This window comes from Melanerpes formicivorus, unplaced genomic scaffold (genome assembly GCF_026170545.1).
Source record: "Melanerpes formicivorus ecotype bairdi unplaced genomic scaffold, bMelFor1.0.p_v2 SCAF_72, whole genome shotgun sequence".
Lineage (NCBI taxonomy): Eukaryota > Metazoa > Chordata > Aves > Piciformes > Picidae > Melanerpes > Melanerpes formicivorus.
The window spans coordinates 1,315,106-1,329,105 of NW_027142424.1; the positions used below are offsets into that span (position 1 = coordinate 1,315,106).

The following is a 14,000-nucleotide window of genomic DNA, read 5'->3' on the forward strand; positions in this document are numbered from 1 at the left end:
TAAACCTCCTCTGGCACAGCTTGAGACTGTGTCCTCCTGTTCTGGTGCTGGTTGCTTGGGAGAGACCAATCCCCACCTGGCTACAACCTCCCTTCAGGGAGTTGGAGAGAGCAAGGAGGTCTCCCCTGAGCCTCCTCTTCTCCAGGCTAAGCAACCCCAGCTCCCTCAGCCTCTCCTCACAGGGCTGTGCTCCAGACCCCTCTCCAACTTTGTTGCCCTTCTCTGGACACCTTCCAGCAAGTCAGAGGAGGCTCTGAACAAACCAATTCAGAGCTGTATTTATAAAGAGATGGAAAGTAAGCACCACCATAGTTGTAGCAGCTTCCCTCAGAGGATCAGGGGTCACTTTTGGCCCCTCACTCCAAGAAGGGCATTGAGGGGCTGGAGTGTATCCAGAGAAGGGCAACCAAGCTGGGGAAGGGTCTGGAGAACAGGGCTGGGGAGAGGCAGCTGAGGAGCTGGGGGTGTTTAGTCTGGAGAAGAGGAAGCTGAAGGGAGACCTCTCTGAAAGGAGGTTGGAGACAGGTGGGGGTTGGTCTCTTCTCCCTGGTATCAGGTAATAAAATGAGAAGTGGCCTGAAATGGTGCCAGGCTGGAGACAAGGAAAAATGTCTTTGCTGCAAGAGTGGTCAGGGATGGGAACAGGCTGCCCAGGGAGGTGGTGGAGTCCCCATCCCTGGAGCTGTTTAAAAGATGTTTGGATGAGGAGCTTAGGGACATGGCCTAACAGCTGTGTACAGGAAGATGTTAGGTTATGGCTGGACTTGAAGGCCTTAAGGTCAGCCAGGCCACTGTCTGATTCTGCAAAGCACAGCCCTGAGGTTCTACAAATCAATTTGAAGTGTGAGGGAAAGGAGCAGAGTGGAGTCACCATCACTGGAGGTGTTTAGGAAGAGCCTGGATGGGGTGCTTGGTGCCATGGTTGAGTTGTTAGGATGGTGTTGGGTGAGAGGTTGGACTGGATGATCTCAAAGGTCTTTTCCAACCTGGTCTGGTCCTCTCCCCTCCCTCTCCCCTCCCTCTCCCCTCCCTCTCCCCTCCCTCTCCCCTCCCTCTCCCCTCCCTCTCCCCTCCCTCTCCCCTCCCTCTCCCCTCCCTCTCCCCTCCCTCTCCCCTCCCTCTCCCCTCCCTCTCCCCTCCCTCTCCTCTCCCTCTCCCCTCCCTCTCCCCTCCCTCTCCCCTCCCTCTCCCCTCCCTCTCCCCTCCCTCTCCCCTCCCTCTCCCCTCCCTCTCCCCTCCCTCTCCCCTCCCTCTCCCCTCCCTCTCCTCTCCCTCTCCTCTCCTCGATGGGTTGCTGCTTGGACTTGATGACCTTTGAGTGCTTTTCCAACCCACCCAGTTCTATTTTAGGAAGCAGATGAGTACCCCACTGCTCAGGGGGGGCCAGCCCTGGGCTAACCATCTCTGCTTTGCCCTTTGCAGGTGTGGCAGATCCCCGAGAACGGCCTGACCCTGTCTCTGACGGAGCCGGTGGTGGTGCTGGAGGGTCATTCCAAGCGGGTTGGCATTGTGGCCTGGCACCCGACGGCTCGCAACGTGCTGCTCAGCGCAGGTCTGTGCCCCCACGAGCCCCTCACTGCCTCTAGCTGCTTGCACACCAGCAGGAGAGCTCCTTGACTCCTTGTCCTTCTCTCCTTTCCCAGCTTCAGGCTGGTGAATCACCAGGCTAAGAGCTAGGACCACCAGGATGCGTGGCTCGCAGCCCCTTCCTTCTCTCGGCCTTTCCTTATCTCCAGGGACGAAGGTCAGGAGGTTGTCTGGAGGAATGAATTCCAGGGTTGAAATTGTCCCATGCTTGATTGGATCTGCAGCTTTCATCTGGGATAGCTATTTCCTCCTGCACTCTGCTCATGCCCCTTTTCATGCACCTCTGCAGAAGGCCAAACTATTTCTCCTTTTCACTGCTCCCTGCCAGGTATCCCAGAATCTGGCTCCTCATCATTACATTATCCATTGGCACAGGCTTTTCAGGAGTCATTATCCATTAGCACAGGCTTTTCAGGAGTCATTATCCATTAGCACAGGCTTTTCAGGGAGTTTTAGAGAGAAATCGTTCCTCATGTCCCATCTAAACCACCCCTGGGGCAACTTGAGGCCATCTCCTCTCATCCTGCCTCTTGTTCCTTGGGGAAACAGACTGACTCCCACCTAGCTCCCACCTCCTTTCAGGGAGCTGTAGAGAGCCAGAAGGTCTCCATCAGCCTCCTCTTCTCCAGGCTGAAAACCCCCAGCTGCTCCTCACCAGCCCTGTTTCTCCAGACCCTGCACCAGCTTTGTTGCCCTTCTCCAGACCTGCCCCAGCCCCTCAGTGCCCTTCTTGCAGTGGAGGGGCTCAAAACTGAACCCAGTAGTCAAGTTGTGGCCTCACCAGTGCCCAGTACAGGGACATGATCAGTTCCCATCTCCTGCTGGCCACACTATTGCTGATCCAGGACAGGATGCTGGTGGCCTTCTTGGACACCTGGGCACACCCTGGCTCATCTTCAGCTGCTGTTAGCCAGCACCCCCAGGTCCTTTTCTGCTGGGCAGTTTCTGGCCATTCTGCCCCAAGCCTGAAGCCTTCATGACCTAGTTGTGACCCAAGTGCAGGACCCAGCTCTTGGCCTTGTTGAAGCTCATCCCACTGACCTCAGCCTATCCATCCAGCCCAGCCAGATCCCTTTGCAGAGCCTTCCTACCCTCCAGCAGGTCAACACTGCCACCTAATGTAGTGTCATCTGCAAACTTAGCTCAGGGTGCACTCAGTTCCCTCATCCAGATCACTGATAAAGATGTTAGAATCATAGAATCAATAAGGCTGGAAAAGACCTCAGAGATCACCAAGGCCAACCTGTCACCCAACACCTCATGACTACTAAACCATGGCACCAAGTGCCACATCCAGTCCTTTTTTAACTCCTCCAGGGATGGGGACTCCACCACCTCCCTGGGCAGCACATTCCAGTGGCCAATCTCTCTTGCTGGGAAGAACTTTCTCCTCACCTCCAGCCTAAACTTCCCCTGGCACAGCTTGAGACTCTGTCCTCTTGTTATGGTGCTGCTTGCCTGGGAGAAGAGACCAACCCCCACCTGGCTACAGCCTCCATTCAGGGAGTTGTAGAGGGCAAGAAGGTCTCCCCTGAGCCTCTTCTTCTCCAGGCTAAGCAACCCCAGCTCCCTCAGCCTCTCCTCACAGGGCTGTGCTCAAGGCCTCTCCCCAGCCTCATTGCCCTTCTCTGAGTCTTCAAGAGTCTTAATGTCCTTCTTAAACTGAGGAGCCCAGAACTGGACACAGGACTCAAGGTGTGGCCTAACCAGTGCTGAGTGCTGTTGAAGGGACCTGGCCCCATGTGTTTGAGAGTCACCACCTGAGGCTCTGGAGCTGCAGCAGCTTCCATTCCTCGTTCTGGGACTGCTTTGCTGTCCGCCACAGTGTTGTGACTTCAGCTGCTGTTCTGTCTTGCAGGCTGTGACAATGCAATCATCATCTGGAATGTGGGCACAGGGGAAGCCCTGATCAACCTGGATGACATGCACGTGGACATGATCTACAACGTGAGCTGGAACCGCAACGGCAGCCTGATCTGCACCGCCTCCAAAGACAAGAAGGTCCGAGTCATCGACCCCCGCAAGCAGGAGATCGTGGCTGTAAGTTGCCCTCAGCAGAGACTCAGCCAGCCAGCTTGGGAAAGGCCTCACAGATCATCAAGCCCAACCTGTTACCCAATACCTCACACCTCCTGACAACTAAACCATGACTCCAAGTGCCACATCCAATCCTTTTGTGAATGCCTCCAGGGACAGGGACTCCACCACCTCCCTGGGCAGCACATTCCAATGGCTAACAACTCTCTCTGGGAAGAACTTTCTCCTCACCTCCCACTCAAACTTTCCCTGGCACAGCTTGAGAGTGTGTCCTCCTGTTCTGGTGCTGGTTGCCTGGGAGAAGAGACCAACCCCCACCTGGCTACAACCTCCCTTCAGGGAGTTGTAGACAGCAAGAAGGTCTCCCCTGAGCCTCCTCTTCTCCAGGCTCAACAGCCCCAGCTCCCTCAGCCTCTCCTCACAGGGCTGTGCTCCAGACCCCTCCCCAGCCTCATTGCTCTTCTCTGGACATGTTCAAGTGTCTTAATGTCCTCCTTAAGTTGAGGAGCCCAGAACTGGACACAGTACAATGATGCACACAATACAGTGATGGTCACAGGAGCAGCTGGCTTTCACTCCAGCAGAGAAGTAGCAGGAGCATAGAGAGGATTCACAGAATCATAGAATGGCCTGGGTTGGAAGGGACCTCCAAAGGTCATCCAGTCCAGCCCCCTCTGCAGTCAGCAGGGACATCCTCAGCTAGATCAGGCTACCCACAGCCCTGTTGAGCCCCACTTTGAGATGAAGCCCCAGCCACCTCCCTGGGCAACCTGTTCCAGTGTTCCACCACCCTCATAGTGAAGAACCTGTTCCTAATACCCATCTAAATCTGCTCTTCTGTAGTTTGAGGCCACTGCCCCTCGTCCTGGCCCTGCAGGCCTTTGTAAACAGTCTATCTCCATCCTTCATGTAGCCCCCTTCAGGTCCTGGCAGGCAGCTCTGAGGTCCCCCTGGGGGCTCCTCTTCTCCAGGCTGAACACCCCCAGCTCTCTCAGCCTGTCCTCATAGCAGAGGTGCTGCAACCCCCTGAGCATTTTCATGGCCCTCCTCTGGACCCTCTCCCTCAGGTCCATGTCCTCCCTGTATTGAGGGCTCCAGACCTGTACACAGTGCTCCAGGTGAAGTCTCACCAGAGCAGAGCAAAGTGGCAGAATCACCTCTCTGGATCTGCAGGCAGCACATCTTTTGATGCAGCTCAGGATGTGATTTGCCTTCTGTGCTGCAAGCTTGCCTGCTCCTATCCAGCTTCTCATCCACCAGCACCCCCAAGTCCTTTCCCACAGGGCTGCTTTCTATCACCTCATCCCCCAGCCTGTGTTGATAGTGAGGATTGTTCCAGCCCAGGTACAGAGCCCTGCACTTGCTCTTTTTGAAGCCTCATGAGGTTCCCCTGGGCACCACCTCTCCAGCTTGTCCAGGTTCCTCTGGATGCCATCCTGTGCCTCTGGTGTATCAACAGCACCAGGCAGCTTGGTGTCCACCTGCAAAGCTGCTGATGGTACACTCCATCCCAGTTTAAAAGAGAGGCCAAAATAAACCATGGACTTCCCTGCTTGGTGTGTCCCATCTCCCAGTCTGTGGTTTTGCTCAAAGGGAGGAAGCAATTTGAGGAGGGCCAGCAGCAGTGGAAGGATTTGTCTGGCTTTGCTGGGATTAGTGTTTGAACTCGGATTTTAGGGCTCAGGTTTAAAACCTGCAGGAGTTGTAATTCCACCTCTAATCCTTTGGTGTAATTACACCAAGCAAAGTTCTGGAAGCAGAGCAGAAGCTCAGCAGCCTGCCTGTGTGTTGTAGCTTGCAGAGGAGTCTTCCTTCAGCCTGGAAGCTGAAAGGAGCCAGGAGTGACCACTTTGGGTTTTGGGGCTTTAGGAATTGGTTTCTTCCCTCAAGCACTCAGCAAAGGTAGTTGGATGTTGCTGCAGGGAGAAGGCAACCTACATGGAGCAGCAGCACATCCTACAGCCAGATGAGAAGCTGAGAAGCCACCTCCAGCTGGGCTTCCTGTTCCTCACTAGAAGCTAACTAAACTGGAGACTGGGTAGACTTCTTTCCAGAGAGGCTGGGGAGGCACTGGAACAGGTTGGCCAGGGAGACACTGGAACAGGTTGGCCAGGGAGACACTGGAACAGGTTGGCCAGGGAGACACTGGAACAGGTTGCCCAGGGTGGCAGTGGAACAGGTTGCCCAGAGAGGCAGTGGAACAGGTTGCCCAGGGAGGCAGTGGAACAGGTTGCCAAGGGAGGCAGTGGAACAGGTTGCCCAGGGAGGCAGTGGAACAGGTTGCCCAGGGAGACACTGGAACAGGTTGCCCAGGGAGGCAGTGGAACAGGTTGGCCAGAGAGGCAGTGGAACAGGTTGCCCAGGGAGGCAGTGGAACAGGTTGCCCAGGGAGACACTGGAACAGGTTGCCCAGGGAGACACTGGAACAGGTTGTTCAGAGAGGCACTGGAACAGGTTGCCCAGGGAGGCAGTGGAACAGGTTGGCCAGAGAGGCAGTGGAACAGGTTGCCCAGGGAGGCAGTGGAACAGGTTGCCCAGGGAAGCACTGGAACAGGTTGCCCAGGGAGGCTGTGGATGCCTGGAGGTGTTCAAGGCCAGGCTGGATGAGCCCTTGAGCAACTTGAGCTAGTGAAGGTGTCCCTGCTATGGCCAGGGGGGATGGAACTAGATGATCTTGAAGGTTCCTTCCAAGCCAAAGCTTTCCCTGCTGCTAACCTCTCCATCTCTTCCAGGAGAAAGACAAAGCCCACGAGGGAGCCCGGCCCATGCGAGCCATTTTCCTTGCCGATGGCAACATCTTCACCACCGGCTTCAGCCGCATGAGCGAGCGGCAGCTCGCCCTCTGGAATCCAGTAGGTTCCTGTCCCTGTGCTGCCTGCCTCTTGCAGTGTCCCCTCACTTCCTAGCCCAGACCTGCAGTCACCTGCTGAAGTCAGGATTGTAGTCCCTCTCCCACCTACTGCCTGCACCTGCACAGGCTTCCCGTGCCGGATTCCCAGCATGGCAGGATGGGAAGTGACCGCTGGAGAGCTTCCAGTCCAGCCCCACTGCTCAGGCAGGGTCACCCACAGCAGCCTGCCCAGGATCACAGTGTCCAGCTGGGTTTGGAAGCCCTCCAGAGGAGGAGACTCCACAACTTCTCTGGGCTTCCTGAAGGTATTGCTGTTCTTTAGGCTGGGTGTTCACTCAGTAAAGTTCTCCTGTCAATTCCTGCCTCACCAAGAGGAGCCTTGAAGATGGGAGCTGCACATTTGAAGTGTCTGGAATGTACCCAGAAGGGTTGTGTGAATGTCACTGGGTGTGCCCTTCACACCAGCAGGGTGTGCATTGGTCAGCTGGACACAAGGCCACTGGCTGTGCCCTTCCCCCCCAGCAGGGTGTGCATTGGTCAGCTGGACACAAGGCCACTGGCTGTGCCCTTCCCCCCCAGCAGGGTGTGCATTGGTCAGCTGGACACAAGGCCACTGGCTGTGCCCTTCCCCCCAGCAGGGTGTGCACAGCACAGGGTGTGCACAGCACTGGCTGTGCCCTTCCCCCCCAGCAGGGTGTGCATTGGTCAGCTGGACACAAGGCCACTGGCTATGCTCTTCACACCAGCAGGGTGTGCACAGCACAGGGTGTGCACAGCACTGGCTATGCCCTTCCCCCCAGCAGGGTGTGCACAGCACTGTCTGTGCCCTTCCCCCCCAGCAGGGTGTGCCCAGCACTGGCTGTGCCCTGCCCCCCAGCAGGGTGTGCACAGCACTGGCTGTGCAGAGCACTCCAGCGACAATCCCATCCCACGGGCACCAGACCCTTGCTGGCATGACTGTCACCTGTTTCCCCTGACTGAATTTTCCTGGGTCTTGTTTTTCCTGCATTCCTGTGCTCAAAATGTCCTCAGGGCAGGAGAAGCTTGTGACCATTGACAGCTTTAGTGGTTGGGACACACACAGGCCCTCCAGGGGTTGGAGCCACCTCTGCATGTTCGCTGGCTAGGAAGAGCTGAGGGTAGCTGAGGTCCTGGATGAGCTTTCCCATTCTTCATCACCATCATTTTTCTTTCCAGAAAAACATGGAGGAGCCCATAGCCCTTCATGAGATGGACACCAGCAACGGGGTCCTGCTGCCCTTCTATGATCCAGACACCAACATCATTTACTTGTGTGGCAAGGTAAAGAAGAAGCTGTGGGAACCGCTGGGTGTGTTTAGGGGGACGCTGCTGCTGAGTGAAATTGCTCCCCAAGGGCCTTGGTGGAGAAGGGTGGAACCAAAAAGTTAGCCCTGCAGAGCTGCAGACCATTCAGGCTGCTCTGAAATGGGTTTGGTCCTTGCTGCAGGACCATGCAGAGAGCTTGTGAGTGTCTGGTCTCTGAACTGGAGCTTTCTCTGAGGTGGTTTTACTTGGGTGAAGCTGCTCTTAATGCAAAAAGTGAGATACCATCACCAAAACACCTTGTGGGTGTTGACTTGGAAGGATTGGAGAGGGCCCTTTTGCAAGCCATGAAGTGACAGGATGAGGGAAGATGGTTTCAAACTGGAAGAAGCTTGATTGAGATGAGGCATTAGGAAAGAATTCTTCCCCATGAGGGTGGTGAGACACCAGAACAGGTTGCCCAAAGCAGTTGTGGAGGCACCAAGCCTGGAAATGCTCAAGGCCAGGTTGGATGGGGCCTTGAGCAATCTGGTCTAGCAGGAGGTGTCCCTACCCATGGCAGGGGGGTTGGGAGCAGATGGTTTCTAAGATCCTTTCAACCCAAAGCACTTTGTGATTGTACATTAGTGTGGGAGGAAGGAGCAGGTAGCAGCACTCACTGTCATCCTGTGGGTTCAACACTGGAAAACTGCAGCCACTGCCCCCTGCTGAAGGCAACTTGTAGGCATTAAGTGCTCTGAAGTCCTCACTTCAGATGGCACAGCTTTGGCCTTCCTGCAAACAGGAGCCAAAGACAAGATGTGAGTGCAAAGGAGGATCCATGCAGTTGGGTTCAGGAATCCCATCTCTGTAAGCACCTAATGAGAAACACAGAATCATAGAATTGTCAGGGTTGGAAGAGCCCTCAAGGCTCAGCCAGTTCCAACCCTCTGCCCTGGGCAGGGACACCTCACACTACAGCAGGTTGCTCACAGCTACATCCAGCCTGGCTGCAAAACCTCCAGGGATGAGTCCTCCACCACCCCCCTGAGCAGCCTGTGCCAGTCTCTCACCACCCTCCTGGGGAAGAACTTCTTCCTGACATCCAGTCTGAATCTCCCCATTTCTAGTTTTGTTCCATCCCCCCCAGTCCTATCATTCCCTGACAGCCTCAAAACTCCCTCCCCAAATACCAGGTTGGAAGGGACCCCAAGGATCATCTAGTCCAGCCTTTCTAGGTGATACTTGCTTTAGATCTGCTGCTTCAGAGGTGCTGGTGTAGTAGAAATGACTGGAACCAAGGAGAAACTGGTGTAAAGCCTTTCTGCCAGGCTGGGACCAGGAGTTTAGCTTTTCCACATGAGGAGATGTGGAAGGTGACAGCTCCAGGCTTGCAGCAGGAGCTCAGGTCACTGCACCACAGCATTTTCACTGGAGGTGTTTAGGAAGAGCCTGGATGGGGTGCTTGGTGCCATGGTTGAGTTGATCAGATGGTGTTGGGTGATAGGTTGGACTGGGTGATCTCAAAGGTCTCTTCTCTTCTCTCTTCTCTTCTCTTCTCTTCTCTTCTCTTCTCTTCTCTTCTCTTCTCTTCTCTTCTCTTCTCTTCTCTTCTCTTCTCTTCTCTTCTCTTCTCTTCTCTTCTCTTCTCTTCTCTTCTCTTCTCTTCTCTTCTCTTCTCTTCTCTTCTCTTCTCTTCTCTTCTCTTCTCTTCTCTTCTCTCTTCTCTTCTCTTCCTCCTTCCCTTCCTTCCTCCCTCCCTCCTTCCCTTCCTTCCTCCCTCCCTCCTTCCCTTCCTTCCTCCCTCCCTCCTTCCCTTCCTTCCTCCCTCCCTCCCTCCCTTTTCCTTTCCTTTTCTGTTCTGAGAGCATTTTGAGTGTTTATTGCTGAGCAAGTGTTCAGCTGCTGTAGGGGGGGCTTGCAGCAGGGATCTTCTTCAGGGGTGCTCAGCTGATACTGCAGAGGTGAGACTGGGCAGCAGTGGAGGTTTTAGCCTGGAAACCTAGCTGTGAGCTGGGGCCTTGAGCAGCCTGGGCTAGCAGGAGGTGTCCCTGCCCAGGGCAGGGGGGGCGGCACTGGATGGTCTCTAAGGTCCCTTCCGACCCAAAGCACTCTGTGAATCGAGGAGACCACGCACGGCCCTGGGGGGCTGCTCCTGGCAGGAGGAGCAGCTGGGTGGGAGCAGTGGCTGGCCAGGAGCAGGCTGTGGAGGTGGTGCCTGCTGGCCTGTCTTGCAGGGCGACAGCAGCATTCGCTACTTCGAGATCACGGACGAGTCCCCCTACGTTCACTACCTCAACACCTTCAGCAGCAAGGAGCCGCAGCGGGGCATGGGCTTCATGCCCAAGCGGGGCCTCGACGTCAACAAGTGTGAGATTGCCAGGTAAGCTGCCCAGGCCTGCCTCCTGCCCCCTTAGCAAGCTCCCTCAGCCTCTCCTCACAGGGCTGTGCTCCAGACCCCTCCCCAGCCTTGTTGCCCTTCTCTGGACACCTTCCAGCAGCTCAACATCTTTCCTAAACTGAGGAGCCCAGAACTGGACACAGGACTCAAGGTGTGGCCTGAGCAGTGCTGAGCACAGGGCAGGATGACCTCCCTGCTCCTGCTGGCCACACTCTTCCTGCTGCAGGAAATTTCCCATTGCCTGTGCCTCCCTGTAGAGCAGCAGCCTGGAGGCCTCCTGTGCTCCATGCTGGCTGTCCTCAGGTCCTGACCCTGCTCTCTCTCTCTGGAAGGTTCTTCAAGCTGCACGAGCGGAAGTGCGAGCCCATCATCATGACGGTTCCCCGGAAGGTGAGCACCTCACAGCCACACAGCCACACAACCTATCAGGTTGGAACAGCCCCTCAGGGTCACCAAGTCCAGCCCAGAACCCTGCTCTGCAAAGTTCACCCCTAAACCATAGCCCCAAGCCACCTTTAAGCACATCCAAACCACCTTTCAACACCTCCAGGCTTGGTGACTCCACCACCCCCCTGGGCAGCACATTCCAGTGCCTGACCACTCTTGCTGGGGAAAGTGTTTCCTACTGTCCAGTCTAAACCTGCCCAGGGGCAGCTTGAGGCCATTGCCTCTTGTTCTATCACTGATTAGCTGTGAGAAGTGACCAGCACCAACCTCTCTACAGTGTCCTTTCAGGTAGTTGTAGAGAGCAAGGAGGTCTCTTCCTCAGCCTCCTCTTCTCCAAACTAACCATCCCCAGCTCCTTCAGTCACTCCTCATGAGGTTTATTCTCCAGGCCCTTCCCCAGCTTCCTTGCCCTCCTCTGCCCTGGCTCCAGCACCTCCACATCTCTCTTGTGTTGAGGTGCCCAAAACTGGACACCATACTGGAGGTGAAGCCTCCCCAGAGCTGAGTACCAGGGGGCAATCAGCTCCCTGCTCCTGCTGGACACAGCATTTCTGATCCCAGCCAGGATGCTTGTGTGCTTTGAAACCATCCCATGCCTCCCAGCCCCAAAGGCCTTGACCTGCTCATCTCTTCTGGCTTGCAGTCGGACCTCTTCCAGGATGATCTGTACCCTGACACAGCTGGCCCAGAAGCAGCTCTGGAGGCAGAGGAGTGGTTTGAGGGGAAGAATGCCGACCCCCTCCTCATCTCCTTGAAGCATGGGTACATTCCAGGCAAGAACAGGGATCTCAAGGTGGTCAAGAAGAACATACTGGACAACAAGCCTGCTGCAAACAAGAAGAGTGATCTCATAAATGCTCCAAAGAAAGCAGCTGATGCCTCAAACCCTGTGAGTAAAATCCACAAGCTTTTGGGGGCTGGTGGCCTGAGGTGTGGTTACCAGGGTGCTGCCCTGCAGGAGGGCTCAGCACAAAGCTCAGGCAGGTGTGATTTGAGTGCCCTGGGGCTGGGTGCCAGTGGGTCACCTGGAGTTGAGGTGGTACAGGAGTAGTGGTGTTGCAGGCAGGGTTTCTGCAGCTGTAGAGCTGCTGGGAATTGTGACACAAAGGGAAGCTTGGCTTGGTGGTCCAGACCCCTAGCTGTCTGGCAGAGCTGCTGTGCAGCTCTTTGTGTGTGTAAAACCCAGCACAGACAGCAGGACAAATGAAGCTCAGCCTGGGCAGTTCCTGCACTGCCAGGTCACCACTAAACCATGGCCCTCAGCACCACAGCTCCATGGCTTTGGAACCCCTCCAGGGATGGGGTCTCCACCACTGCCCTGGGCAGCCAGGGACAGGCCTTGACAACACCCAAGGGGAAGAAATTGTTCCTCATGTCCAACCTAAGCCTCCCCTAGGACAACTTGAGGCCATTTCCTCTTGCACTGTCACTGCATTTGAGAAGAGACCAAGCCCCACCTGGCTCCAGCCTCCTCTCAGGGAGCTGTAGGAAGCAATGAGGTCTTCTCTCAGCCTCCTCTCCCTCATGCTGAACAACCCCAGTTCCCGCAGCTGACCCTCACCAGCCCTGTTCTCCAGACCCTTCACCAGCTTCATTTCCCTTCTCTGGACCTGCCCCAGCACCTCAATGTCCTTCTTGGAGTGAAGGGCCCAAAACTGAACCCAGTCCTCAAGGTGTGGCCTCACCAGTGCCCAAGACAGTAGGACAATCCCTGCCCTGGTCCTGCTGGCCATTCCATTGCTGATCCAAGCCAGGCTGCTGTTGGCCACCTTGGCCTACACTGGCTCATCTTCAGCCAGCTGTCAACCAGGCCCCTTAGGTACTTTTTTGCTGGGCAGCTTTCCAGCTGTGGTCCATGCCCTGAGCACCACAGCTGCTGCAGTGTCCCTGGGAGGTGGGCAGGATGTGCTCCCCTGGCACGCTTACGGCTCACAGGAACCCTGGTGGAGGAGGCTCTTGCTTTGGGACCTCCTGTCTGCAGCACATACCCCACCTGCTCTAACCAACACCCCTTGCCCCTCCTCTGCCCCTTGCCCCTCCTCTCCCCCTTGCCCTCCTCTCCCCCTTGCCCTCCTCTCCCCCTTGCCCTCCTCTCCCCCTTGCCTTCCTCTCCCCCTTGCCTTCCTCTCCCCTCGTCTCCCCTCCTCTCTCTCCCCTCGTCTCCCCTCCTCTCCTCTCTCTCCCCTCGTCTCCCCTCCTCTCGCTCTCCTCGTCTCCCCTGCTCCCTCTCCTCTCCTCTCCTCCAGCAAAACGAAGCCAAATTGGACGAGATTTTGAAAGAGCTGAAGTGCATCAAGGACACGATCACCAGCCAGGACGAGCGCATTTCCAAGCTGGAGCAGCAGATGGCCAAATTCGCGGACTGAGCGGGGCGCGCCCCCTGCCGCCGGCCCAGGCACATTCCAGTTCCCCCCAGTTCGGCAAGCAGCAGCCTGCAGCATTCCAGTACGAGCTTTCCTCTTCTCCTAAATTCACCTCAACGAGAGCTGATGATTAAAAGCCAAGCTTTTTAGTGAAAGGGTTATTTTTTATTGGGTTTGGGGGAGGGGGGTTTGGTTTGGGTTTTGTTTTCCTCCTGATGTTTTTCATGAGTTTTATGTGACTGTGGCAAACAAGTCCAAAAGAATTCAGTGCTACTTTTACAGTCTTTGTTATTATTATTATTATTATTCCCTCCTCTCCCCCCTCCCTCCAGATGTTACAAATTCTTCAGCACAAACCCATTCTGACTCTTCAGTGTTGTTGTGCCCAAATGGAAGGGTTTTGGGGTTATTTTTTATGCCTAGATTTAGGGACCAATACCAAGTTGTTCTTAGCCATCCCTTTGGTTTTGTTGGGTTTAAAGTTGCCAAAAAAAAAAAAAAGAGAAAAGAATAAAAAAGAAAGAAAGAAAGAAAAAAGGCTAAAAAAGGAAGAATAAAAAGAAAGAAAGAAAGAAAGGAAAAAGAATAAAAAAGAAAGGGGAAAAAAAAGGAATAAAAAAGAAAGGAAAAAAATGAATAAAAAAAAAAAAGGAATAGAAAAGGAAAAAAAAAAGAAGGAATAAAAAAGAAAGGAAAAAATAAAAAAGAAAGGGGAAAAAAGGAATAAAAAAGAAAGAAAAGAAGGAAGAAAAAAAAGGAATAAAAAAGGAAAAAAAAGAAGGAATAAAAAAGAAAGGATAAAAAAAGGAAGAATAAAAAAGAAAAAGGAATAAAAAAGAAAGGAAAGAAGGCATAGAAAAAAAAGAAAAAAGGATAAAATAAGGAAGAATAAAGAAGAAAAAAAAGGAATAGAAAGAAAGAAAAAAAAAGGAATAGAAAAAAGGAATAGAAAGGAAAAAAATGAATAAAAAAGAAAGAAAAAAGGAATAAAAAAGAAAAAGGAATAAAAAAGAAAAAAGGAATTAAAAAAAGAAAAAGGAATAAAGAAAGA

The 14,000-nt window shown here is 54.2% G+C and overlaps 1 protein-coding gene across 2 annotated transcripts in view; it reads left to right on the forward strand.

The window, feature by feature from the left end:
* CORO1C (coronin 1C) overlaps window positions 1–13,230 on the forward strand; it is an 87,816-nt gene extending 74,586 nt beyond the window's left edge. For both annotated transcript variants that reach the window (XM_068163343.1, XM_068163345.1), the window contains exons 4-11: window positions 1,423–1,552; window positions 3,446–3,627; window positions 6,357–6,476; window positions 7,673–7,777; window positions 9,976–10,121; window positions 10,472–10,529; window positions 11,230–11,475; window positions 12,833–13,230. In XM_068163343.1, the coding sequence (XP_068019444.1) occupies window positions 1,423–1,552; window positions 3,446–3,627; window positions 6,357–6,476; window positions 7,673–7,777; window positions 9,976–10,121; window positions 10,472–10,529; window positions 11,230–11,475; window positions 12,833–12,952 (1,107 nt within the window). In that variant the 3' untranslated portion in view covers window positions 12,953–13,230. The remainder of the gene's footprint in view (window positions 1–1,422; window positions 1,553–3,445; window positions 3,628–6,356; window positions 6,477–7,672; window positions 7,778–9,975; window positions 10,122–10,471; window positions 10,530–11,229; window positions 11,476–12,832) is intronic.
* Window positions 13,231–14,000: the final 770 nt, after the last annotated feature.